The sequence below is a fragment of the Nelusetta ayraudi genome, unplaced genomic scaffold, assembly GCF_046127955.1.
Source record: "Nelusetta ayraudi isolate G7.1 ecotype Tasmania unplaced genomic scaffold, CSIRO-AGI_Nayr_v1 ptg000084l, whole genome shotgun sequence".
Lineage (NCBI taxonomy): Eukaryota > Metazoa > Chordata > Actinopteri > Tetraodontiformes > Monacanthidae > Nelusetta > Nelusetta ayraudi.
The window spans coordinates 1,313,862-1,341,583 of NW_027466134.1; the positions used below are offsets into that span (position 1 = coordinate 1,313,862).

The window sequence follows — 27,722 nt, forward strand, 5'->3', positions numbered from 1 at the left end:
TCTGAAAAGATCTTTGACAAGTTTCCGTCAATACTACCATTCAGCACGAATGAAACATACAGCTGGAAGCAATTAGTACGTTTTCCACATATCGTTTTTCATGAAGGTCATTGGAAATTCTTTGTCGTAAGCCTGCCTTGCATGCAGCAAAACAAGTCTCCGAGTTCCAATTTTAGCAAAATGATTTATTATTTTAAACTTATTAGACACGTCTTTTTTTGTTGCTGCTCTTCAGTGTTCAGGGCCCCTGTTATGGCCTTTCTGAGATTTAATAAAGTTTCCTTGTGTAGCAGGATGAACCCAATCAGTGTGGTGATTGGGTTCATCCTGCCATTGGTGGCAGTGACGAGCCAAACCATACAAAAACGCCCATCTTTGGCAGCTCTTCGTTCTGCGCCTCCTGTCAATCGGACGTCATTTCCGGTTGGGGTTTTAGTGGTGACGTTGAAATTGTGCCCTGTGCATGCTGCCCGGGCTGTGTAAACTTCTGCAGCTCCCGGCGGTAAGTACTCTCCCTCTCAGTGTCGGGGCTGGTGCCGGCTCATGGCTAACCCTGGTGGTGGTCGCAGGTAAACGCCAGTGTTGGAGATTGTCTCCCTCCTGCCTCCTTCTGCGTGTACCTGTAGAACCTTACTGAGGTATGTGCACTAGTTTTAATGCTACTTTGTTTTGTTTGTGTTTTAAACCATAACAGTCACTCCCTTTACAGAGGACTGGCTGTTGCTGCTGCTCTGTTCACCGTCTTGGCAACTGTTTTTGTCTACTGCTCCGTCGAGCCTTGTGCTGCTTCGCCGCCGCCGCCTCGTTGCTGCTGCTTCGCCGCCGCCGCCTTGCCGTTGCTGCTGCTTCGCCCTCGCCTTGCCGCCGCTGCTGCTTCGCCGCCGCCTCGCCGCCGCTGCTACTGCTTGGCCGCCGCCGCCCCGCCCAGTGTAGTATGTGCGTGTGGTTGTGTGCGTGTGTGGGTAAAAGAGTGAGCGTGTGAGCAATTGTCAAGTTACTATTGTTCGTTTTTATTGTATTAATTGTTGTTTTTCTCTCTAGTTGTTGGAGACTGGTGGTGGCAGGACCAGTGTGGTGGTGGTGGAGACCCTCCACGTTTGGTGTGTCGTGTCTTGGGAGTGGTTTCCTTTTTGTTTTGTGCATGAGTATTTAACTTTAGACTTTGTTTTTTTTGGTTTGTTATTTTCATGTTCACCCCTCACACTGGTTCATGACCATTCGACCAGCTCCAGCTTTTGTTTTTTTTTTTTACTAAAAAGAAAAGATTTTATTCACTGTTTTGTATTTAATAAAAGTTGTTGTTTTTCAAATATCTGAGAACCACGTCTTGCCTCTGTTACCGGGTAGCGAACCTGGGTGTCCTTTTAGTTTAGTTAATCCCTGGGTGAAATTCCCAGGGTGGCGTTGTCGGTCCCTATTTTTCTTTTGTTAATTTATTTTACCATTAGTTCTGTTTAGTTTACCCCTACCCTCGCCACACTTGCAACAATAAACAAGGCTTGATTGGTCAAAACTCTCCAAGTTCGAGCAGTACAGGCTTAACTAAACAGGTTTCTCGAGGTTGAAATCAAAATGTCAAAAGACTCATGCATGGTTGCGAGCATGACCGAGAGTATGACAATGTTCACTACCGGCAGGCTGGTGCTCTATTTGGAGTCCGACTGGTGTATTTTAGGGATTACTGCAATGTGCAAATCATTGTGCGGGCCGGGCTCGGCGATCCTTGTGTGTGTGTGTCTCTCTCATTGGACGCCTTCTGAGAGGTGCAGGTTGGTTAATGTTCTCCATCACACGCACGTCCAACCCCTCCATTTCAACCACGGGTGAGCTAAGCCTGGGTAATTGCTGCTGGGAACCTTTACGCACTGACCCTACATTCCGTACGTGCAGCACCCGTCAGTAGGGAGGGCTATTAAACACATTTTGCTGATGTCCGGGCCCTTTCATGATGTGCTTTTCTTTTTTTTTTTTCTTCGGCGGTGGGGAGGGCTCCTTTTGTTCCCCTTATGATCCGGACCCTGTACTTGGCAACTCATCTGAAGGCCTCCGGGCAAGGATCTCTTGACGCGCCGTTGATGGACCGGCCTGTTCTCGGTCTGCGGCGATGACGGGGAGAGCAGGGGAGAGGCGGTGGCGGCGGTGGGGGGGGAGGAAGATGTAAAGAGAGGGGGAGAGGTGAAAGTGAAGAATGGAGGCGAGGAGAACAGAGGCGAGCGGCGGCGGCGGCGGCCTCAGATCCCGAGGGGGCTGCATCTCCTCCGTCTTCCCCGCCTCCATTGCTCTGTCACTCAGGACTAGACTATTTCATTTTAATAAGGCTAATCCCTCCTACGGAGGTAAGCTGCTCATCACCTCTCCCCCGCGCCGCCCCTCCAACCCCAGCAGCCGCTCCTCCAGACAAGAGCAATCTCCTTTCAGCGTCGAGGGCAGGATGAGGGTCCCGCTCCGCTTGATAAGGAGGGAAAAATGTGAAAGGTGAGACTGAAAGGAGGCCTTGACAGCAGCTGTTCGGGGGGGCTCAACCAGGAGATTTGGGCCTCGGTGGTTTTGATAGACTTGCAGGTGGCGCGTCCTTTGTGTAGCGCTTCATCCTCCTGTAGCATTGTGCTGATGTGATAACTTTGTTCCTCGGCGGAGGAGGCCCAGTGACACTGCGAGCGTTATCGCCGGGGCCTGCTGTCAGCATAGCGCTCCCTATCTGTCGATGGTGGAACCTTTTGCTTTAAACTGCTATTTTTTTAGAGGATGTATAAAGTTGCTGCTGGTCCGCATATTTCAGCGCGAGTGGAAATACGCTGAAATGTCAGCCCTGTCTGCAAGACAACTAATTATGATTCAGTTTCATGGTTCCTTTTCTGAATGGACCAAACAGGTACAACCTCCCCTGAAGATACAAGCTCTTCATCAGGGTTTGTGGAAAGATGCTACATGTGAAACCTCTCTTGGCCATGGCAGCTGATCCCAGGGCTCACAGAGTTTGTTTTGTTTTGTTCTGTCTCTCCCTCTCTCTTACTTTCACATTCCAAAGATACGCCTAGAGGCTATTTAGCGGTTCTGAAATCGCTGCACGTGTGATTGTGAGTGTGGCTCTGGTGACTTGTTCAGAGAGTAACTCGGCCATCACATAGAATGAGTTTATATAGGAAGTGGCTGGATGGATGATTTTCTTTCGCTCTCTTTGTACTACATATCTCCCATCTTTTATCAGTGAAGTAAAAATTCTAAGACATCATCTGCATAGCGTGATGTGATATCACACGGTGTAGTCAGTTTAGTCTGAGTAATCCAAGGTGAGCCTGAAGGGTGGATCTGTGGTCTATGTAAATTTGACAAATCCCCCTTCAAGCCATTAGTTACTTTATTTTTTTATCGAGCTACTCTCTACCTGGTAATTACATTAATCAGTAATGTGAACTGTCTGCATTCGGGCACATGTCAAAACCACAACGGAGAAACTGTTGTTTACAAAAAATACCCGCGTGTGTGTGTGTGTGGACAAGGCCTGAATGTGCCCCTGATTAAAAACCCACCACAGTTGTTAGTTTAGCCTCAATCTAGATACCCTTGCCTAAGATAAGGCAGGGTGTCTGATTACAGCGCAAGGAAAAGTGATGCCAAGATGCCAGAAAAGCTGACATTTTAATTAACATTCCCTTTGAAGTTCAAATAAAGACCGACTTTGCCAGCTTATGTGTATCCTGTTTCTACCACGAACAAGAAACTGGACATTGAGCAGACTATATAATATCGAACACACACGGGAGGGAAAGGTTAAAAAAAAAAAAAAAGACATAGAAGAGCTTTGAAATCAGGAAACTAATAGAAGTCAAGAGGGAGCATTCCACAGTGATGCCCTGGTCATCTGATCTTCTCAGAGGTCAAGGGTCAACTCAATAGCCAAGGGTCTGATTTTTGCCGATTTTGCACAGGGCAACGGACCGAAGGCCAAATATCCTGTTGCCAGGGATAAGAAATTCCTCAAAATTTTGTGATTATTCTGATCCCATTATCAATACTGATTATCCAGAACAGATTTGTTGAATAACTCTGGGAAACAACTCCAGGAAATCGAGCCACTGGGCGCATCGGTCCGCATCCCAATTGTTGCAAACAAAGCTGAGAGGATTCTTAGAAAAAAGTAAATATTTAAAAAATAAGCCTAACGTAGCACTACTTCCAACAGCTAGCAATTTATTTAAAGGAGATACAACGTCTCTGTGCATTTTTCCCCCCAGCCATTCAGCTGATTTGGGGTAAGTCCCAATACTTGTTCAGGGGAAATGTACCTCCTCGTTGGTAGAGGAGGGGGCAAACTTGGATGTTACGGTCCAAAAAGCTCAGTTTGCCCCATGTCGGGAGATTTAGGGACGCAGCATCCTGCCGAAACACCCACCCCAGCAGGGGAAGCTAAGAGGGCCAGTTGAACAATGCCGAGGGAATGGCTTAATTCGCCGGGCCAGAGTCACGGCCCCTCCTTGTGCAGCACCTGCTGGCATTGTTTCCCTAACACTTGGCTTGAAAATGTTGAAGGAGAGGTGACAAAAACAGGTCTGCAGGAAAATCGGCATCGGCGTTTTGAGAGGGAGTTCTTTTGATGTTTGGGAAAATCTTCTTGGGACTTCAGCCAAGAAAACTCAACTTGGGACACAAGACAACCTACCGTGCAGAAGTGGGAAAGGGGGTCACTGGGTCCAGAACACAAACCTAACAGCAGTGGAGGGTGCTGGGGCACCAGTGTTTACACACAAGTAAGCCCAGCAAGTTGCGCAATGGCTCTTCTGCATCAGCCATTACTATAATAACTAACCAGGGTAGGGGACGGCACTCCCCGTGCGTGCATGCGGGTGTGCAGGAGGCACATTCCTGAGCTGGGAGAAAGTGAGAGGCTCCGCAGAGGACAGGGGGGGGGGGGGGGCTCTGCAAAACAGAATTCCCTGAGAGGTTTGTGCAGGCAGAGCGGAGGCCCCTACCTTTTGTCACTCGGGCCTCGTTGGTGCCTCGGGGGCCATATGGGCGCCCTGCCTCAGCCCCATTCTTCACCCCCCCTCTGCCCCTTCACCTCGCCGTGACAGGACCGTCCACGTGAATGAGTCATGGCCAGACTGACACGGACCCCCGCAACACGTTGGCCAAGGGGAATCAGCTGCTTCTTTATCGTTATTGAAGCATCTTTAGCTCCTCCTCTTGTCCCCTCCGTCAGGAACACAACCTGTTTATGGACTCTCTCAGTCCTTTCTTGGTCCCTCTTTTCTGAGGCATCTTCTTGGACTCAGTGCTCTTGGTTGCCTGACCCCCTCCTCCACAGCCTCCTTCTGTCCTCACACCCCCCCCCCCCCCCCCCCGTTTTCTGGCAGGATACTGGCTGTCAGCTGTGACTATAGGTCTGCGGAGCTGCTCTTGACCCTGAGGTGGACCCAGGGCTCTGAGGGCGTCCTCATTTTGTCTCCGTGAAGGAGCGAAACTAATGGATGTCCAGAGAGCCGAGGAGGTCGTCGTTCCAACACCCGGCGACGCAAGCGGCATTCTTGATAGGTGCTCTGAGAGATGCAGTTCAAGTTTGTGTTGAGTCTTTTTTTGGAAAAGATGGAATGGCCAATTTTGCAGCAGAAAGTAAAAAATACTTTAATTCAAACCACAGCAGGATTAAGATTTTTAGGCTGAATCTTTGAAGAGAAACCTATAAAATAATTTACTGTGTTTTTTTTTAAACATCAAATAACATGAAAGCATGGTCTATAATTTAGATCTCAATCATGGACTTGCTTATATGAATTCATGTCAAAATATTTGGTCATCTTGGCTTTCTTGCTTGTTTGTTTTTAGCTAAATTGGTGCAACGTGGATTTGCTCTCATATTTCTGTGCTGATTTGCCTTCAAAGCAAATCTGAATGTCAAAACAAAACAAAGCATCCAATCATCGACTAAACCAATGCATACACAATGAGAACGTGCAAACTCCGCACACAGACGACCTGCGCGGAAATGGGTTTGGTAATTCCCGCACGACATTCTGGTTATTAATTAATCAAAATAAGAGAACACACCTATCTGAGTCACACATACCTTCCTGTCTGAGTCAGACTCCGACTGCACGATGCGGTGACGAAGTGTCAAAATGATGAATATGACGACAGAGTCGTGGGGAGGTTGCCCAGGCAAGCACAAGCTATCCACCGCGTGGACACGGAAAATGACAAGGCGACAAACTAAAGAGACCTCCGCATTTGCAAACATCCTTCAAATCAAAACAGTTTAATAGCAGTTTTAAATATAAAACTGAGAACGCTGACAATTCCCCCCTCTATTATTTGTGCAAAACTGGCCAGGTCAAAACAGAATACCATTTTACCAGTGGATTATCACTGACCTACATTAAAACATGATCATTAAAAAAAAATTAGATCTCAGATTAATTATTCAGATTTAAAAAACACAGCTAACAGGAAACTATCACAGACGTATACTGTAATTACGCACACACACACACACACACACACACACACGCGCGCGTTATGGTTGTGATGTTTGAGGTACATCTAGGCTGTATTAAATGACAAAATAAAGGAATGTGATTGTGCAGTTCTGAGTCTCTGACACATCAGAGAAACAAGCCGGTTTCTTTCAGGATGCCTTTCTCCAAGGACTGGTGCTCAGTGTACTCCTTCAGGCCCGCCTCATCGCTCTCCACTGGTGACCCTTTCTTGGCCGGCTCCTGTGCTCAAAATAATAAGAGAATAATCAATGTGATTACACATTAAAGAAGAAAAAAAAAACTTCCACACAGCAATCTTTGTTTTTTTGTTTTTTTCCCCCCCTAGTATTGGAGATTTTTGAAGCCAATACTACACACTTGTATCACTAATGGCACAACAGGATAGCCTATCAATATTATCAGAGGAAAAAACAGCAATGAAAACTTGGTATAGTCTAAAATTAAGGCACTTAGCCAGTACAACATTTAGCTTCTATAGATAGCAGACAAAAAAAATCAATAAGCCTCCTCTCCCTGGTGCCTGCCATCAAATAGTGATATGAATAAATAACACATGAGGGCTGAAACAGGAGAATAAGCCAGACTGAAAGCGAGACAGCAGGGAGGAGCCGTGTCCCTCCACCGGGTTTACGCAGTCTACTGCCGGGTGGTTTTATTGTGATTAACTGGATCAAATGGCCCAAGAAGTTAAAAGGTTGTCCCAGAAAAAAACAGCCACAACTATTAAAACCTCTTACAACTGAAATCCACAGCGCTAATTTAGCACTTTAGCCCTCTGTGTGAAATCTGCAAGCGTCTTTCAATCCAAACTCAAAGTCTGGTCAACACCAATGACTCTTGGATCCAATCGCTAACCACGTTCGAATTAAACCCGTCAGTGAGATCTATAGGTAAGAACAAATTCAAACTGAATTTGAAATGTAGTTGATAAGCTCTTCATAAAGCAGATGTGTAGTTTCTGCAAATCACTGAATACATTATAAGAATGCGTAAGACATCGTTAGGATTTTTTTTGTTGTTGTTGCCTATATTCACTGTGCTTCCCCCCCCCCCATCTAGTCAGTGTCAGCAAATCGCTAGTCGGATATTTCCGAAGCGTCTCACCGTTGCCTCTGGGGACGGAGCTTCCGGCTTCTCTTTTTCCCACAGGTCTTGCTTCAAGAGGAAATCTTTCAGCACATTCTCCTCCAGCCTAAAGTATCTTTCCATGTAAATGCTCTGCAAGCAGAAAAAAAAGGGAAGTCGGCAGGTCTGACTGATTCGCTAGAGATTCTGACAGACAAACACAGGTATCGATCTCGTTTCAGGCAGTGCTGCGCGAGACTGAATTGAACGAAACTCACCTCACCCCTCGAGGCAACTCTGAGATTCTTTGGGATCTCCAATACGCGCAGTGTTCCTTGTTCGTCTGTCACAGCCAAGAAGTGCTGCTTGGCTGTGCAGAAATAGAAACTGTAGTTAATGTGCAGTTCACATAAGAAAGAAACATATTTTGGAGGATTTTTTTTTTGATTCCATCTAGATTTGGGTGTGTCGGTTTAGTCGCTGACAAATCGATACAACTTGCAGCCCTTGTCTGGATCCAAGCTCGACCTCGACTTGCATTTGAGCATGGAGATGGAAGACAACTCACGGAAGGCGACCCAGGGTTCGATGCAGGTAATCTTGGCGTTGGTGATGTGCTCCTGGACAAACGCAGGCTCGCTGGTCTTTTCCAGCAGGTTCCACACCTCGATTCTGCCGTCCTCTTTTCCAATGTAGAAGACGGCCGGTCGGGACGGGGACCAGCATGCCGCCGTGCACATTTGCTCAGAGTTTGGTGACAGTATGATGGGACCTTCCTGGTATGTGAGTGCATTCAATAAGTGACATTTTCAGCTCGGTGGTCAGCAGCTTCAGAGTTTAGTAGAAGACCGGGTGGGAGTTGTTACCAAGACGTTCTCCCTCCAGATGGCAAAGTTGGAGTCCCCGGTTGTCAACATGGTGTTTTTCAAGAAGGGCGAGCGCTGCACCGTGTTGACCAACCAGTGATGGACACTGAAACACCAGAGGGGCTTGGAAGCTGCGAGAGATGAGACGGGTCAATCAAGCAGCACGGCAAAAGACAACCTGCTGAGTTCCTGCTTCATATAAATGACTCTTTATTAGTGGGATTGAGAAGATTTGTATTGTTAACCTTCAAAAAATATCCTTAAAAAGCTTGCGGAGTTAACATGTTAACAAATGGTGCATTGGATTTATGTTCAGTGACAAGCCTTTGCAGCTGGACCCGGTAGCATTAGCTCAACTCTCCATATTGATGTGCTGGGAGACATAAAGATCTGATCTGACCTCCAGGAAAACCCTTCGGCCTTGTTTTTCTTCTGTTTTTCATGTGACAGTCCATGCAGCTGCGATTGAACTGACCCCCCCCTCCCCCCCCCCCTGCAGCATCCACGCTAATCTCTTTGACCGCAGTGTTACCTTTGCAGCCGTCCCCCGTTTTTCATCTTCGTCAGACTTTTAATGGCAGAATGCAGCTGGTGGATCCATCACGCAGAGCGGCGAGCTGATTGATTATGAAACTGAATCCCGCTCAACGCGAGCGCTGGGATTGATCGTGAGGGTGGCAAGATGGATGCGGGGGGGGGGGCTTTTAGGGCTGAACTCTGCGGGACACAGCTGCGTCCCGACGGCTGGCAAATTACTCGACCGAGGGCGAGTCACGACGCTCACCTTGCATTCGTCCCGATTCGTCTTTTTGCAGCCTCCAGTCGGTGTAGAGAACCTCCCCATCCTAGCAAGAAAACAAGCAGAAACTGAATAACCCCTCAAGTATCTATCCTGAAGACTCACTGTACATATATCTAAATACATATATATATATATATATATATGTATATACATACATACATACATATACACATATATATACACGTATATATATATATATATGTATACACACATATATATATATATGTATATATATATATATATACACATATATATACATAAACATATATACACATATATATACACACATATATATATATACATACACATACATATATGCATATGTATATATATATATGCATATGTAAATGCTATCACCATCTGTCATTATGTGGGAAAGATAAAAATATAAATTCCCTGGCCACTTTATGTCTAAAATGTTCAATTGCGTGTTAACACAAATGGCTCACTTGACTTTCTTGGGCGTATTTACCTCTGTACCAATGTAGACCTTGGTGTTGACGTCCTCCAGAGGTGTAGGTGATTTACCAGTGAACATTTTCATCTGGCTATAGTCTCTGGTGGCTTCAAAGCCTTCCTCGTGCTCACTCTCCTCCTCTGTCAGGGGAAGCAGAGGAAGTGTTGGGGAGATAATTCAATAAAAACTCACACAATTTGGAAAAAAAGAAAACCGAAAACAAAGGGCGAGACTCACACATGCTTTTAGCACAATTAAACAACAACAACAACAACAACAAAAATCAACTTAAAAAAGAGGCTTGCACCTCTAAGTGAGGAAACACAAGATTGAAGAGCAGCAGTGGTGCAGTCAGCTCTGTAATCTGACCATGAACAAGATGACAGAAGGACAAAAGAGAGGGGAGTGGAGGTGGGGAGAGGAGAATGAGATGGAATAAGAGGGGATATGAGGGGTGTGGGGGAGAGGAGGGGGCTGGGTGGGAGGGATGATTGTGTTGATAATGGGGTCCAGTAAGGGAGAAGGGTGGGACGGTCGGGACAGGCAGGACTTTTCCATCACAAAAGGCCGACTGTCTGTCAGACGAGGACGTCCCTCTCACCCCCCCCTCAGCATCATCAAGTCCCAGCCTCGCTCACTCACTTAGATTAGCTCCTGGACATCGGCTCAGATTACCAAATCTCAAATCTCCTTCATCCACTTAAGACAAAGTTTGCATGTGGGTGAAGGGGACAATGTGCTGTTGTTGTTGTTGTTGTTTTTTTTTTATTCTAAATCACAGATTTCCTGTCAATTTCAACCTGTCCTCGGTTGCAAAAGGAGCAAGGAAGAATCCAAAATTTGATAATAGAAAGTGAATATTAATATGAACTGGAAGGATTTTTGCATTGACTTGCAGGACTGCAGAGTGAAATCAAACTAAAAACCCTCTAACTGCCTATTGGAGAAAAAAAAAAAAAAAAACAAAAACAGGATCTGCTGAGAAAAACATTGATTAGCAGTGGGAGTGAAAAGAATTGAGGAAGATTTAAGACTCAATGTCCTTGATTAAAAAAAGCCACACATAAATCAAACGCTGACCGTTATCACATCAATAACGGCCGGCCGTATTTGTGGCCTACGAAGCTGTATATTAAATGCTTGGGCTAGTGACCATATTAATTAATTATGTAACCGCTTTGCACTGGAGCGCTGGACCTTTTCGCTGCACAAAGACGGGTCTCTTCTCAACTGGCCAGGACACACACGGTCATCCCCCTTTTCCTTATAGGAGCTTGGGCAGCATATTGCAAAGAGCTGACAGTTAGCGAGGCTGAAGTTGCGCTACTATGAGCTCCTTGTTTTGGGAGTATCACTTAATGAAGCGCTATGAAACCAGAGGAGACGGGGTGGGTGGGGGGGGAATGATCCCCGTCCCCGCTGATCACTGTGCTCAGCCGTCCGTGGCAGACCCACATTTGAAAACGATCAGTCACGGGCTGGTTAGTGCAATATTTAATGCTTAACCGCTAATTTTTGTTTTGCCTCCCGACAAATAATAATCAAGGTCGACGCAGAAAACTGTAATTACCTTTTCCTGGATGAGGCGCAAGCACGTTTTCATCGAATCAAACAATAAAACGTAATATTGTCCAAGCATACACATAATGGGGTTTGGTGTCACTCATTTGTGTGATTGACTTAAGGATGGAAACGGTGTGACAGACAGACAGACAAGACAGACAGACAGACAGAAACCAAGGCAGCCTCGGGGCAAAAAAATCTCACATGTGGTCTCACCTGTGTGATTACTATTCAGGGTGTACTGTTCCAGGTTGAACTTCAAAGGGGCATACTCTCCACTGGATTCGATCTTGGGCAAGGTAACCTGACACACAGAAAAACCAAACAGCTCTGAGTATTTTAAAGAAGCATCAGGGGGAAATGCAGTGAACCATTTGTGCACTGCGACCAGTCCAAACATCAGGCGTGGACGACGGTGGACACACAAACAAATGACTTGAAGCAAAGCTACGGCTCACTGCTGCAGTGTATTTCGGTGATGAATGATTGAGCATGAATGGGAACGTTTGGTGTGCAATTGGCTAATGTGTGATCAAATGTACTCTCAACTGTTTTACGTGCAAGTCACAGAAGTACCAGAAGGCAAAGACAAAGAAAAAAAAAAGTGCAAAACAGCAGTGGGAAATGTGACAACAACACGGTTTGTGCACTGCACTAAAGAAATACACACCTTACTATTCACTGACATTTTACGAGAAAAATCAGTTTTGACAGAGAGTGAATCCTGACACTCACCCTGAACAGAGGTTTCCACGTGCGGTCCAGGTGTTTGAACGTGTCGGGGACACTTGATTTCTTCTGGTCCACTTTCGGCTGCTCTGACGACTGGCTCGGCTGCTTTTGAGCTCGCAAATCCCAGAACATCAGGGTGCTTTGGTGAGAGATCCAGAACAAGGAAAACTTATGCCATGAGCTGCTGCAAAAGGAGCAAACCTGCATCGCACCCATATGACGAATGTTTGAAAACAGACAAGTTGTCTGCACTTGAAACTAATCTCCAAAGACAACATTCATTCATAATGACACCATCTATGCCTCCAGTCAGCAGAAATCGTGATCGCTTGTTCTATCACAAACTATAATGTTGTAACTGTTCATATTTAATAAATTAGATGAATTAACTTGAAGGGTTTTGTGCAAAACAGTGGGTCGCAAACCACTAAACTCTTCAATCTGTGATGAAATATCTAGGTTGGCCAGACAGTGTGTCATCAATTCATAAAGAAGGGAATCAGCATCATGTTAAGTGCTCCTATCATCAACTAAATACTGTTTACACTTGTAAAATTCAATGCAATAAAAGCCTGAGACTGCAGCTGCTCATTTGTCAACGTCAGTCGATTAATGAGCACTTTTTTGTTAATGCAACAATGTTGAGGAACACATCTGGGTGAATAAGGAATGTGTTCACCTTGCAATAACAAAAAAAAAACTGAAAACCTGGAACGAAGATTTTATGCACATATAGTCAGGATATATTAACCCTTATGGTAATATCTACAGTCCCAACCCACTAACAAGTGACACTGGGATCCAAGTGAAATTCTCAAGGGTGTATATTTCTCCTTCATATGCGCGGCAGTCTGACAGCACATCATCACTCAGACGTTACACCTACCAGTCAGGGGAGCAGGTGATGATCTGAATGCTGAGGTTGTACCTGTTCTTGATGGGCGTGCCCGTCTTAGTCACCTGGTGCAACAGAGAGAAGCCACACATTGCCAGTCAGGATTAAGTGCTGCACTCTGCCGCTGCATGTAAACAAAAGCTCCTGGGAGATGTATGGCTCCTCGAAGTGGCCCCTCGGGCACTTGGATGATTGCCTTATTCTAATGATCCAGACGGCTGACTGCGGTTGATTTGTTGCAGCGCCGTTGAATACATCAAGAAAAACCACAAACAAATTAGTTTCTTGTCTGAGGAGGAAGATTTAAGAGACGCGACGTCAGAAACCATTACATAGGGAATTCGTAATCATTTTTCAGTTCACCGTGTAGTTGACAGAGCAGTACAAAAACCAAATTGCTTTGAATGCACTGCGAGTATACACTTCTATTCATGTATTCATATGCAACTGCTACACACTGGACCTTTAAAATGATCAATTTTCAGGATTTATGATTAAAAGAAAATGAGCAATCTCATGCAAAGCAGGATATCTGATCACTTCATCGCTCCCAACAAACTCCTGGTCCATGTCTTAACCTTCAAGAGGTTAACAAACAATAAAAGACAATAAAAAAAACAAAACCAATGTGTCACTGTGCCTGAACTGCTGTTAGAGGTATCAGAGCTCTCTCCCTATCGGCAATGAGTGCTTTTTAATCAAAATCTAATAACCTTGTAAAGTTCTCCTAACCCTTTGCTTTCCCAGCCTAAACACGCCATGCAGTAGATCGACTAAGCTCGCCCCCAAACTACTCGGCGTTGCACCCGCAGCCGTGGAGCCCCTCCCGCCGCGCGGCCCCTCCGCCTCCGTGTACCTCAAAAGTGGACGGGAGCCACCGGATGTCGGTAATTGGTGCTTTGTGTCTGCTCTCCAAGGCAGACATGGCACAGTAGTGCACGACGGGGGTCTTCTCTGTGCTCTCGGCCAGGTCCTGGGAGGAAGTCAAGACACGGGAGACTCAGCCTAGAGCGCAGCCTAGTAACATACTTAACACTGGTTTATGTTGGGTGAGCTAATCTGAGCGGGAAGATTTTTTTTTTTATGAGTGTGGTATCCAACGAGCCTCGCAGCGAGCCCTCTGGTGTCCTTTACAGCGCTGAACACGGAAGGCTTTCAGCAGATACAAATTCAGTGTTTACAGCGCAAACAGGGTGATGGAGGTGGAGGTGGTCTGATTAGCCTGTGTGCTGTGTTTTATTGGGAGCCGTGACGGTGCAGGATGGAGGGGCCTTGTGTAACAGCTGCAGTAGGCGAGCTGACGCTGTTGACTCAGAGGTGAAGAACAAACAGGGGCGGAGAGTACGGAGGGCGGGAGAGGAGGAGAGAGGGAGGGAGGGAGGGATGTATAAAAAGGGAAGTGTTGAGGACGGGGATAGAGACAGCTGTTCCACTATAGTGGTCATAAAAAAAAAAAAAAAACAAGCACACAAAGCGAATGACCGCTGGATGATGGGAGCATATGTGTCTGTTTGGCAACAGTGGGGGTCAGTCAGCCTGCAGCTCTCATATTTAGTGTTTGGCTGTTCCCACACAGTGTTATTGCTTTAAATAGAAGGCCTGCTTTTTTTTGTCACACCTCATTACACACTCACAAGAACCTTGTCGTTGTACAGAGTGCAAAAAATATGCATTGGTTTCCGTCTTATGGTAATGTAATGCAAATATATGATCTCATAAAAAAAAATGGAATGGAAATGGAAATACTTTGCAGCGACAGGTGAGTCGTGACTCGTCTCGATTCACTCATTCATTGACTCATCCACCATTGCTGTGTAGCTGCCGAGGAAAAGCAACAGTTTTGGCTTTGTGTTTCAGCTTAACTGACTCTTTCCAACAGACTGGGTGACAATATGATTGGATCTGTTCATGTTGCAGCAATGCTGACTGAATAAACCCCAACACAATACGACCGAAAACCACAACTCTACCAACACACCATTAGCGGTTATGTTTTTATATAATTATTTAACTAATAAATAATTAACTAATAAAACTAACAACAACAAAGAGGGCACCAGTTTATGACTGACACTTTTCACATCAAAGCCAGGATTAAGAGTACTTACAAATTTGTTGGCAGAGACCTTTTTACCACTAGACTGTAAATGTGGCACTTGGGCAGAGATGTCCCACAAGACGAGCTGTTGTGGCGGAAAACCAAAGATCACTCACTTGTTTTTGAAAATGAATGAATATGATCACAGGTTAACATTTAATTTGCTCATTTAAAGTTTCATTCACCTGTCCGTTTATGCAGCCTCCCACAATAATGTTTGGGTCTGATGGGCAGAACTCGAAGACTAAAATGTCGTCAGGGCACTCCAGCACCAACTGCTCACAAAGCATCCAAACACAGAAACACTAGATTTCAAAGATCTTCCTAAGGCAAAACACAGGCTTGCATGAAAAATGTAATGCAGTATTTCTAATATTTCTTGAGTATAATCAAGCGCCTTGACAAAAAACACATTCTATTTTTTGCCAAGTCGGTCCCTCATGCACCTCGACTTGCCTGAGGATTACAGGGGTCAGAGAAGCTGAAGAAGAGAATGATGGAGGGTTTGTTGAACGGTGTGGCTTCCTTTACCCCGGTATCTTTTTTTTGCGCCAAAGCCACAGCGATCACACCTTGAGAACAGGAGAAAAAAAAAAGAAAGTAGCAATGTTATTGTAAATGATAGGTTACTTGATGTTATTGAGAGGCCACCAAGAAATATCCTAAAGCTCAGGATTATGGGGGGGGTGGGGGGGTGCAGTTTTCAAGGTTTTTTCAATTAGACTATACGCGTGACACTAGACGCGTGTGAGCGTTTCCTACCGAAGATGGTGGGATGCCAGTTGACGCAGCTGACCCTCTTGTCCTTGGAGTACTGCTGGTCTGTGAAGGCCTGGTAGAGCATCAAGCCCTCAGAGACTTTACCAGTCCAGTCGCCTCCTTCCACCTGGATTCCCAGAAGTCTCCAGTCGTCATCAAACACGTTCATGATCTCTCTCTGCTGAAGGGCCTGGATCACCCTGCAGAAGTTAATTAAAATGTTATTTTCTTCTCTCTTTTTTTTTTTTTAATTTTCAAGGTTTGCTTGAAAATGTGCTTCTGGCGACCGTTTTTTACCTGGGCGTCATCGCGTGGCAGAACTTCCTCACACTCTGCAGCTGCAGGAGGCTTTCTTTCTCTTTGGTGTTAAACTCCCTTGGTGCATACTGGGTGAAGGTATTGCTCAGAGATGTTCTGTAAAACAGACCAAACTGACCATTTTTACAGGACCATATAATCTGCACCATGCAAGAGTGCAGAGAGGCATCATCTGGAAAAAAAAAAGCCTCACTTTATGCTTAGGATATGGGATCTAGAGGTATAGTTTGAGTGCATGAAAACAGACATTTTAGCGAGCTCGCAGGTCTTAGCAGAAAATGAACACCCTTGTCTTCCTGTGGACTAAATTCTGTTCCTGGTGCTAAATCTGCAGGCCTACCTGAGTGTCTGAGTGCTGCCCGTCTGCACGCTGGCAACCGCCTGGATCCCTCGGTCGCATTGAATGTGCTTGATGCTGAACCTTCTGTCTTGGTAGGAAGCGCATGTGATGTGGCCTTTCTTGATGTCTGCTAAGGCGCGGTCGGAGAAACAGACCGGGGCCTCAAACTTCCTGCGCACTCTCGAGAACTTGAACCTCAGCTGAAGATGATTGAAAATGCAATGGTTGCATGAGGGGACACAGGTATGACGTGAAAAAAAAGATTTTGTATTTGACTGTGCAAGTACCTTTTCTCTCGTCACTTTTACAGATTCTGCTTCTATTTCCAGGCAGCTGCCAAAAGACTCCCAGTGTTTTACTTCTGGAGTTTTAACAACTTCGTGCACCAGCTCCTCATCAGCTTCTGACTTTGGGGGCTGCAGAAAATTAGAATCAGAGCAGAAACTTGTAAAGCACACATCTTCTGTTTATTTAACCCGAACTGGTTCTATGAACATCCTCTCACAGACACCGTACACATGCCACCTCTGATTTCTTGTCACTGACTTTGCTTTTATCCGCTGGTCAGATCTATTCTGAAGCACAGTGACTCATCATCAGCATCATTAACCTCAATCATTTTTATTGTTGACCTAATTTGAAAATGTTTCACTCTAACTGGCTGTAGTTTGTTTGAGCTGCTGTTCCGCCCAGCTCTTCGTCGGTGTCCAGTTTTAGCAGCTCCGTCGGCCTCAGCACCAAGGACACAATGGACCGGTTTATCTTTCTCGCTGCAGACGAAACTCGATCTCAAAAATTTGCCCACAGAGACACTTAAACTGAGCTAATTTTCAGATGCGATCAATGCAATGTTGAGTTACTCCATGAAGAAATTGGATCAGGGCTAATAGCTGGAAATGCAACCAAAACTAAGTGACCTTCCTTTGCATTTATTGACGACTCCAAAACGCTGTATTACTAACAATCTGTACTTTGCATTCATCATGATCACATGTAATTGTCGATGAACAAGGGTGTTTTTCCTTTGAACAGAAAGAATCTGAAAGTATTCCGAGCCAGAGCTGTACAGAACTTTAGTCATAACACGAAACTGACAGGCAGATTTATTGAAAGAATGAGCAGAACAAGTGTCAGCTTACACTGAGGATTCTCTTCTTGCCTTCTGGTGTGAGAACCAGGTAGAAGCACTGACCATAGGTGAAGGCCCGGTCAAACACCAGCAGCATCTCCTCCTCTGGGTAGCTCTGTTGGAGGGAGGAACAATGTGGAAATCATGACAAATACAACTCTGTGTTGTTGACAGGAGAAAATTGTGGGTTTTTGAATTGACCCTGGCAACCACAGGGAACACTGGCGCTGCTACGGTTTTGCAATATGAAAGGTGGATTCCAGATGAGGAATTGGAAGTTGTGTTTGTTAGAAAGTTAAGAAAGAGCACTATGAACACGTTGCAATGTTACGTGAAGGAAAAGCTTGCATTCTGTATGACTGTTCGGATTTTTCCAATCAGCCATATGTGAAGTTTTTATCTTTTTTATCTCAATATATTAGCCTCACCAGTACATACTGCTTCGCAGGGCTGAAATCAGACACTGCTGCTCTGGTCCGTAAGTCGTACGTGATGCTCTCCCTGTCCAGCAGCTTGTAGGGCTTCTCTGCCGTGACATCTATGTCGACGATGCAACCAAAGATCTCCTGCGTGGCCGATGTCAGGACCAGCGGCATGATGTCATAGGGGTGATCTGGGCGGGGAGAGGTCGCAGTCAATATAGATGAGGAATAAGGCAGAGATTGGAAATTCTATACTAAAGCTGGACTCAATATGTGAGAGCACAACGTGAATATTGAATGCGTTCAGAGTAACAGGATCACTCGTCAGATGGGTGGCCTTGGTCGGAACATTGTGAAAGAAGGTGACGGCTGATTTTATTCCCATTTTATGTTTCTGAAGTCACTCCTGAATCATAAAGAATTTCCATTACAAGGTGACTGGTTTTTAACCAGAACCAAAGAGATGGTGCTGTATCTGTGTAATTCCAATATTGACTTGATGTATTCTGTCCACAACACAAGAACTCGCTGCCATCTACCGAGTGTGAAATGTGTGGAAAACGCATGCATAATTTGCTGCGCAATATTTTCCTTTCAGCGTCAGGTGACAAAATCGAGTTAAAGGGCCGTTATTGGTCTGAAACCATAAGGAAATATTTTTGGTATTTTTGCATTTCTACACCAACACAAGGGACAAAGATGTGACACATATACGCATACGTAAACAGAAATACAACAACCAAGAGCTTAAGCTCACTTGCCACGTGATATCAGCCCACAATGGAGAGGGCTTTGGATTCCCCACCGCCTACGGACTGACACAGATTTTCTTTTTTTTTAACATTTCCTTGGACCGGCGAGGCAACAATGCATCTGAGGCTTCACGCGTCCCCTCCCTTGCGAGGTGGTCAAACCCTGCAATATCGCAGGATGAAAGGCGGCCTTTATGAATGGCTTCAGGCACCAGGATCCAAATGCATTGAGGAGGCCGGACGTGAAAAACTGAAGGAGGGCGCCGCAGACATAAACAGCTCAGGGGCATGCATCATCGCCACGCCGGGGCCCGGTGCTGTACAAGGAGGACAGAGGTGCGCCGTCTACCACTACAAAGTTCCCTCTTAATAAACAATCCAGGCACGGCTCCTCCTCTCCCCGCCAAAGCCCTGCTCAGCCCCGCGCACGCTTCTGTAAACAGGGCATGGCATAATGACAGTTCTCATCCTGCTTGCGGTCACTCTCTTCAAAGCCTCTCCACAGGGCTGCCGACGGAACGCGGGGAACGCTAAAGTACAGCTTAAGCGACCACTTCCCAGCTGGGTGTGTCGTCCCTTTTTTTTTGCCTCGGCTCACACCACTCGGGCCTCACGCCAGATCATTGTAGTGGCAACCGCGCTCCCTCGTTTCAAAGAGTTACGCGTGGACTCTTGGCATTTGCGCTCGTGGGAAACGTTCGCCTGGGAGACAAAGACGGCGTGATGTGCAATGTCGCATAACCCTACAGAATGCAACCGCCTACAAGCCACATTGGTAGACGATGTGGGTGAGTTATTTTTTATTTTGTTGGCCGTCCTCTGATTCCTCTTGTATAATCTGCTCAAGACTGCACACTGTGCAGATATTTATGCCGCACCATTATTAAGGCCTTCTGGGGACATTTTTAATGTTAGTTAAACTTTTGAATGAAAAATTAATTAATTGGCAACCACAGAAAGAGTAAAGGGAAATTGAACGAAGGAACAAAACATGACACAGTTTGTTGTTGAGTCTACTGCCACAAGGTAGTAGGTGTGACTGGATGAAGACATTTCCCTGTGACCAATGTACACAATATCTGGAACAGTTTGTTTGACAATTGTATTAAATTTTCTGTCCAACGTCACATGACAAGGTTTAGCTCCCATTTCTCTGAGTAATAGTCCAGGGGTACAATATAATTTCTTATTATTTGATTATGGTTGCCAAACATACACTGTCATAAGGTTAAAGGTGGGGGAAGTGACGTCTGTCCAAACAATGAGGACATCATAATCGAAGGTGACTATGAGGGTTTTGGTTCAGCCTAAGGCTTAGACACCCACCACAAATTGTTTTAAAAAACACTGCATTTACTCACTACTCTTACATAACAATACATGTGACTTTTTTTTTGACACACAACAAATACACTGAATGACTTGTGTTGTTAAAAAGAATCATTATTTGTAGCATGTTTGAGGGCGGACAGTGAACTTCAGAACAGGAAACGGCCCCTCCAGCGGTCTTACGGTCAAAGGCTGTGCAACTGCATCTCAGAAGGAGAATGAATTTCAGACGTCTCATATAAAAGACAGAGTGTATTCCATACATATTATTTCACTTCTGTGATTCAACACAAACTAGTTGTTCACTTCGATTCCATTTGGGGTAAAGACAGACAAAATGCCTGTTCCCGGGTTTGGCAAAATTGTGAGTCGTCAAAGCAGACACGGAGTCAGTGCTGACCTTCACGTAAATAGGACAGCAATTAAATATATTTACACCCTGACCTAAACTTTATAGTTAAGTGTGGCTGTGGATATAATGTCACCTGGCTTGTCCTCGGCGTCCGCTGCGTCTTTTTTGCCTGCATGGGGAGACCACGGAAACAGGTTAGTTTAGTTATAAGTAAAGGGAAACGCACGAGCCTTCACAGACATTTCCAAAACACAGCACTCAGCCGCTCACCTTTCTTCTTGCCTCCAGATTTTTTCTTAGGGGCCATCCTTGCACTGTCAAAGAGAGAGATGAACTCAAAAACTCATTCATGTTTACATTTCAATGAAAAAAACAAACAAAACAACAACGACAAGATCCTTTCAATTTTCAGCTGGACCGCCATTTAAAGATGTATCAAAATTTCGAGTACAGTGCACACGTTTTGAAAACTATGACGAATGAAAACGGTATTGCCAATGCAAGTAGTGACATCTAGTGGAGAATAAGAGAAGTGTCCCACCATGGCGGAAATGAAATACAACACTTCTATCTTTTCATGACTGTCATGAAAAGATAATGGATTGCGATTCAACTAATTATTATTATTTTTTTAATAGCTCCTGCTTGAGAATTTGTTGTTTATTGTGTATTGTTTTGGTGAAATCTAATAGTCTTAGTTTTTTCCCATGCTGACAGATAACTGCCAATACATACAGGTTCAGTGAGTTAAACCTCCATGGGATGATGATGTGCACCTGCAATGCATTACTTGCCCTCCAATTTGCTGTCTGAATTAAAAAATTAGGTTATCAAAGACTGACGTACCAGTTCTAAACATTTATTCAGCATACGTGCTAGCTACGTGGCAGTGACGTAATGTGGGACTGTTGTTGTTGTTGTTGCGGTTTTCTGTAAATTATTTTCACACAACGACGGTTCGTGGATGTATAAAAAACAAACAGGCACAAGTTGAGTTTCAGCAAGTTTACCTTGTGCGGGTTGCTAACTCTGGAAGAACTTCCCCTTGTTTTCTAAAGACTTAACGGCATCTGGGTATCCAAAGTATCACGTTCTGCAAACATCTGCGTGGAAACAAAAAAATACGTAAACGTCACCGAAACTGGCGCCTTCAGCTGCGGCCGTACTTTTCACTTTAATCTAGTTTCCTGGAATAGGTCGGAATTCTACGATTAAGGTCTAAATGAACAAAAAAATAATAATGATACGTGTTAGGAAAAGTAAAAACAATCAGCATCAGCTCAACCGGGCGTTTAGCTCCCGCAATCGGCACCCATCTGTTAGGTTGCCAGGGGTGACAGGAATGACCGGAAGTTATAGTGCAAGGGTTAAGTTAGGGCAACTGGACTTGTTCTTGTGATCTCTCATCCGAAAGGCTTCTTCAAAGTGAAGAATAAGTCCAGTTGCCCTAACTTAACCCTTCTACTTTCAGATGACCTGAGGATGACTGGGAACCTTTTACAGACGCCACAGACCGGAACTTATGATCGACAGAACCGAGAGCCAATGAAATCGCTGGACAGGGGTAACGTCACATGGCTTCTGTCATTTCACCTGTCAGTTGGACAAACTTGTCCGTGCGTCAAGAAGCCTTCTTGTCTTGGAAGAAATGCAGCGTACTTACGCAGTTTTAACCAAATGACGAAACAATGCCCCGGATAGTGACTTATCCATATTAGAAATCGAAGGTCAAAAAGAACACAGAAAAGCCGGAAAACCTGTGCGCGCGGCGGGACATTGGTAAGAAGCATGTTTAGGACTTCTTCTTTTGTTGTTGTTGTTGTTGTTGTTGTTGTTGTTATTGTTGTTGTTAATTCCGTTGATTATTATTTTAAATGAAATCTTGTACACATCAATAGAGAATTTAGATTTCACTCTTACCGAGTCGATCAGTCACGTGAGTCGCTTTTCGTTATTCATCGGTGCTCAGGTAATCTATATTTAATAATACTTTCTTTGAGAGATCTTAAGGGGGGTTTGAACTCCGTGATTTGCTAATTCATCAGTACGATCGCCATCAGGTCTTCTGTGAAAGCATTTTATTTTTTGAAAAAGTATTAGGGTAACCAGGAAGGAAAAACCTTTCGCATTTCTTGGCAGCAGTTCAAAGTTTAACAGGTGTATACACCTGTTCTTAGTGTTATAAAAGCAGGACAGGGCCACTGCAATAAAGATCAGTGATTAGAGTTCGTGTGCTTTTTCGCTTCTTGCTGCCGTGATTGATAAAAGGAAGACGATTTGTAAAGTTTACTTAATGGCGTTATCTCTTTCTTAAACTGCCATTTTGCCTTCCTGCAATTATATTACAGCTGTAATATTCAGTTGTTGCAGCCTGATCACATAATTTCAATCGTTTCTGTGTCGGTCAGGTGCTTTTTTATTTTTAAGTTGGTGTCATATTTGTATGTAGGAGAGTTCTGATCTACATTTTTTACCAATTAAAAAATGACTGCCTTCCAATAAACCCCAGAAATGGAGGAGCACGGTGACTTGTACGACATGTCCGGAACAACACCTTCATCGGAAGCTTCGGAGCACGAATGTCTAGAAAATCTTGAAAATGTGGAGACTCTCAGGAGGAGGATCAAATATTTCTTCATGAACCCTTGTGAGAAGTATTGTGCTCGGGGTCGAAAACCATGGAAACTCGTTCTACAGCTCATCAAAATTGCCATCATCACTGTCCAGGTAAACTCATTTTTTTGATGTAATTGTAGTAGTATGTATTGACTGCTTTTTTTTTTTGTACCCATCTGTTGACACTATCATCCCCTCCACACATAACAGTTGGTGTCTTTCGGTCTGAGCAACCAGATGGTGGTCAAATTTAAGGAGGAAAATCTGATGTCTTTCAAGCACCTTTTCTTAAAAGATTATGTTGACGGAGAAATGAGCAGATATGCCGTTTACACACAAGACGACCTCTACGACCATGTCCATTACGTCATTGAACAGGTGACTGAGTTTGAAAATAATCTTCTTGTTTTTGGTTTCTTCTACAACTTGTGGTGTTTTGATAAGAAGCAACATGGTTTTGATTTTTTTTTTCTCTTTACATTTTTTCCTTTTGCTTTCAGTCACAGGAAATTATTGTTGGATATTTATGACACACAAAAAAAATCCATTTAAAGCTGCTCTGATAACTCAAACACAGTCACAAGTTTGGACTTTGGGCATGCTGTATATGTGGACGATAAAGTGCTGCTTCTAAATGTCAACAATCCCGACATTTGACGTGTGTGTGTTTTCCAGTACTCACAGCTTTACAACATCACGCTGGGAAATCACGAGTACGAGAAAAACGGCACCTCGTACACACCTCTGCTGCTGTGTCAGACGTTCTACAGAAATGGAACCATCTACCCTGGCAACGAGAGTTTTGAGATCGATGCCCAGGTGGAAACTGGTAGGTTTAAGTTATTCATCAAAATACACAAAACAAAGAAATCACTACATTTTTGCATACTAATCAATCAATATGTAATTTCTTATTTTGGTTGACCTTAAAATTGTTCTGCTAATATGCTCTTATAATTTTTTTCATTTTTTTTTTTACATTTTCAGGGGATATTTTAAGTTTTGACTTCTTGTTATAGGAGGCATTGTTTAGAACATTGTTTAGAGCACCTCATAAATCATCACGTGCCCATTCTTTAACATTATATTGAAATATTAACATTTCCTCTTGTTGCTTTTATTCTCAACAGCCTGCATCAAAATCTATCCCTTGTCCAAGCCATCGGTGAAAGATGCATTCGCAATGTTTGATTTTCAATTTAAAAGGTTTGCACCCTGGTTTCTTCATTTCATTTCTGCCTCCATGGAAAAGTGATCTAAAATTGCATGTTTGCTGTCTCCCAGGATGGTCTCCATCACCATCACGTTTACTCTCAAGGCCATCAATCTGGAAACAGTGAGACATCGAGAGCTGCCTGACTGTTATGACTTCACAATAATAGTACGTGGCGACTCGTCTCCGAAGCTCAGCTAAAAAAAATGGAACCCGTCGGGCTCGTTTGATCATGCAGTAACGTGATCGGAACTGATATTAAACAATCATTCATCTAATATAGTCGATCCCCATTCAGTAATATAGAATATGGATGCAAAACCTTCACATTTCACACAGTAAGACGTCGCCTTCATAGGTTGCTGGGTGAATATCCTGCTGCTAAGACGCAAACCTTTTCTCTCCTAACTCAAACTGTCTGGTTCAAAGATCTCCTTCAGCAACCATGCCCACAGCGGCAGGATAAAGATTGACCTGGACGATGACGTCGACATCAACGAGTGCAAAGACTGGAAAGTAACGGGTGCAAGTGAGTCCTCGAAGCTGAACAGCCACAAAGCCAGATGTCGAGTCTGCAGGCTGTGGAAATGATTTGAACTCCTCTTCTCTTTCAGCTGCGAAAAACATATACCTGTCTGTCACGTTTGACTGCATCATCATTATAACGTGCATCATCTCACTGTCCCTCTGCACGCGCTCAGTGATTACTGGAATCCGACTGCAGTTTGTGAGTAGACCGAGCTGCACATGGACCATTTCTCATTGTTGCTTTTTCTGTATTCTTCACCTTCCCTGCCTGCACCCTGTGTCTTTTGCTTAAACAGACCATAGACAGGTCTTTTATACGTATGTGTGTACACACGCACACAAATAGATACAATATCTGCCATGTGCATGAGCTTCTGTGCTATTCATCATGCTACTCCAGTTACTTTAACTCCCACGTGTTGTGAACAGGAGTACACACACGTCTGCCACAACTACTGCAACAAACAGGTGCCGTGGTCAGACAAGTTTGAGTTTGTGAATGGCTGGTACCTCCTCATCATTATTAGCGACATGTTGTCCATCATCGGCTCCATTCTCAAAATTGAGATCCAAACTAAGGTAACAGAGAACCTGAAACACAAATCAGTGCATGTTAAATATAATAGAACACAGTTCCAGCTGTCCGTCTCACTTAAAAAACTTTTTTTTTTTCTTAAAGATGCTCACAAGTTATGACATCTGCAGCATCTTCCTTGGGACCGGCACCATGTTTGTGTGGATCGGGGTCATCCGCTATATGGGCTACTTCAGGAAATACAATGTGAGAGCAGATCTTTGGCAGCACGTGACCTATGGTTGCAGTTAGTTGCTCTGACACCTTTTTTGCACTACATATTCTGTACAAGAAATTTTCAAGGACAGAAAGCAGTGATTTAGTTTGTTAACCTGACCTCAAAAGTGTAACAGAAAAACAAGTGGGAAGCAGTAAAGCGCGCAGCATGCTTTACTGCTTTATTGCTTCTTGTGACTGCAATATCATTTGAAATGTGAAAAGTCCTGCACTGGTACAACAGCGGTAATGCATGCCTACAATTTTCTCAAAGCCAAAGTTTTTTGGCTGACTTTTCAACACCACGATATTTACGTCCATCACCAGATTCTCATCCTGACTCTTCGGGCAGCGTTCCCAAATGTTATCCGTTTCATCTGCTGCGCTGGAATCATTTACATAAGCTACTGCTTCTGCGGCTGGATCGTGCTAGGACCATATCACGAGAAGGTTTGCAACGCCTTGGACATGTTTTTCTACAAATCTAACCTTTCTTGGAATACATTCTCAGATTGTTTTGTGGGGTGAACTGTGCCACTGAGCCTTTGGCTGAGAAGAGAAATATCCCTTCTTCTCTTTGACGCAGTTCCGCACCTTGAACACGGTGTCGGAGTGTCTGTTCTCCCTGATCAACGGAGACGACATGTTTCCCACCTTCAAGGACATGAAGAACAAGAACAGCATGGTGTGGGTCTTCAGCAGGGTTTACCTCTACACCTTCGTGTCGCTCTTCATCTACATGGTCCTCAGCCTTTTCATCACAATCATCACCGACACCTACGACACCATCAAGGTGACTCATCGACCTCGTTTTAACTTTGTGCAGTCCCGTCATCAGTGTGTGGCTCCACTTCATTCAGGTGGCTAAAAATAAAGCAAAATGCAACATGTAAATGCTACCCAAACCCATACTTGAGTGACTTGTACATTTCTAACCAAACTGCTGTAATTGTGACAATTAAACTGAGCAGTACCTTCTACGACGAAACCTCACTCATAACATTTTCCACTTCCCCTGAAAGGATGCAATTCTCTTTTTACAACAAAATTGGACTAAATTGTATTCAAGTGCACTTCATGGGAAATGCATGTTTACTGCTGTGGGACTGTTGGTTGATGCAGTAAACCAACATCCTTTTCTATGACTCATTTAGCAACAGCAGCAGAGCGGAGTCCCGACTTCAGAGCTGCAGCAGTTTCTGTCCGAGTGCAAAGACCTGCCGAGCTCCGGTGTGTTCAGGCTCGACGGGACCAATTCCTGCTGCATCGACTACTGCATCGACATCAAAAGGTTGGTCCAATACACAGTGCTGATAACTAACTGGCAACTGCAGTGTGTGTTTAAACAAGACAACGTTGTACAGAGTTAAATCGAACACTTACTTCCTTCCAGGATGTGGAGGGGCTCCGAGCGGCTGACTTCAGAGGCGTAGTGGATCTTCACTGTGTAGAACCTGACAAACTGCACTGTTGGAATTGTAATTCTATAATCACCCTGCACTTTATGGCATTATTTTCAGTGGGAATTTTCAATGTCTTGATTTTATTTCTTTTATGATGATTTGTAATGGTGAAAAGACCTAATGTACACGAATTAGTGGAATGCTACATTATTACACTGGAACAATGTTATGGTATTTATGTACACTACCAGTCAAAGGTTTGGACACATACTTCTGATTTCATGGTTTTTCTTTCATTTTCATGACTGTTCACCGGTACATTGTAGATTGTCACTGAAGGCATCAAAACTATGAATGAACACATATTTATTTATTTATTAAAGTGTGAAATAACTCAAACAAGTTTTATATTTCAGGTGATCTAGTATAGCCACCCTTCATATAAAATATATATTACATAACATACCTGGGTAGTTAACATTTTTTTCTTTTGCCACATGAATCCACATACCTCGGCCATATGTTTGATGTCTTCAGTATGTATCTACAGTATAGAAAGTAGGAAAGACCGAGCAGAAACAGGTGCGTCCAAACTTTCGACTGGCCGTGTGTATGGGCATGAAATGTGTACAGAAAAAGAAATTGTGAAGGATGGTCAATGTGTAGAATTTTACTTCTCCGTTGTCAGGAGGGCATACAAATTTTAAAGCTTTCACCTACCGTCATTATCTTTGAAGTTTGAACGTTAAAATCAGTGCAAAGGCTTCAAGCCTAAAGCACATTCTCAGAATGACTTGAC

At 44.2% G+C, this 27,722-nt stretch overlaps 2 protein-coding genes across 2 annotated transcripts; one reads left to right on the forward strand and one right to left on the reverse strand.

The window, feature by feature from the left end:
- Positions 1–6,237: 6,237 nt before the first annotated feature.
- dnai3 (dynein axonemal intermediate chain 3) lies at positions 6,238–21,705 on the reverse strand. The gene is made up of 23 exons (XM_076045083.1): positions 21,384–21,705; positions 20,644–20,687; positions 20,507–20,542; positions 17,947–18,131; positions 17,529–17,633; positions 16,677–16,805; positions 16,390–16,589; positions 16,029–16,145; positions 15,735–15,931; positions 15,429–15,544; positions 15,158–15,247; positions 14,983–15,057; positions 13,731–13,847; positions 12,866–12,939; positions 11,983–12,118; positions 11,464–11,551; positions 9,700–9,824; positions 9,210–9,270; positions 8,426–8,556; positions 8,128–8,335; positions 7,838–7,929; positions 7,599–7,712; positions 6,238–6,713 (listed from the first exon to the last, which is right to left on the reverse strand). The coding sequence occupies exons 2-23, from the start codon at positions 20,678–20,680 to the stop codon at positions 6,600–6,602; spliced, it is 2,547 nt and encodes an 848-aa protein (XP_075901198.1). The 5' UTR covers positions 20,681–20,687; positions 21,384–21,705; the 3' UTR covers positions 6,238–6,599.
- An 88-nt stretch (positions 21,706–21,793) lies between these two features.
- On the forward strand, positions 21,794–27,648 carry mcoln3b (mucolipin TRP cation channel 3b). The gene is made up of 14 exons (XM_076045085.1): positions 21,794–21,937; positions 22,883–23,100; positions 23,200–23,367; positions 23,665–23,818; positions 24,120–24,195; positions 24,274–24,370; positions 24,632–24,731; positions 24,817–24,929; positions 25,160–25,309; positions 25,410–25,511; positions 25,848–25,970; positions 26,107–26,313; positions 26,675–26,811; positions 26,914–27,648. Exons 1-14 carry the CDS (start codon positions 21,856–21,858, stop codon positions 26,951–26,953), a joined length of 1,767 nt encoding a protein of 588 aa, XP_075901200.1. The 5' UTR covers positions 21,794–21,855; the 3' UTR covers positions 26,954–27,648.
- The last annotated feature ends 74 nt before the right edge of the window (positions 27,649–27,722 follow it).

Bases quoted from the DNA above. Each gene is read 5' to 3' on its own strand.
- mcoln3b (XM_076045085.1), top strand. From the start codon at position 21,856: ATGACTGGGAACCTTTTACAGACGCCACAGACCGGAACTTATGATCGA. The intron at 23,368-23,664 runs GTGACTGAGTTT...TGTGTTTTCCAG, and splicing joins TCCATTACGTCATTGAACAG to TACTCACAGCTTTACAACAT. The intron at 24,196-24,273 runs GTTTGCACCCTG...GCTGTCTCCCAG, and splicing joins TTTGATTTTCAATTTAAAAG to GATGGTCTCCATCACCATCA.
- dnai3 (XM_076045083.1), bottom strand. From the start codon at position 20,680: ATGGCCCCTAAGAAAAAATCTGGAGGCAAGAAGAAAG. The intron at 16,146-16,389 runs GTAGGCCTGCAG...TCTGTTTTACAG, and splicing joins GGCAGCACTCAGACACTCAG to AACATCTCTGAGCAATACCT. The intron at 13,848-14,982 runs GTAAGTACTCTT...ACTTCCTCCCAG, and splicing joins AGGTCTCTGCCAACAAATTT to GACCTGGCCGAGAGCACAGA.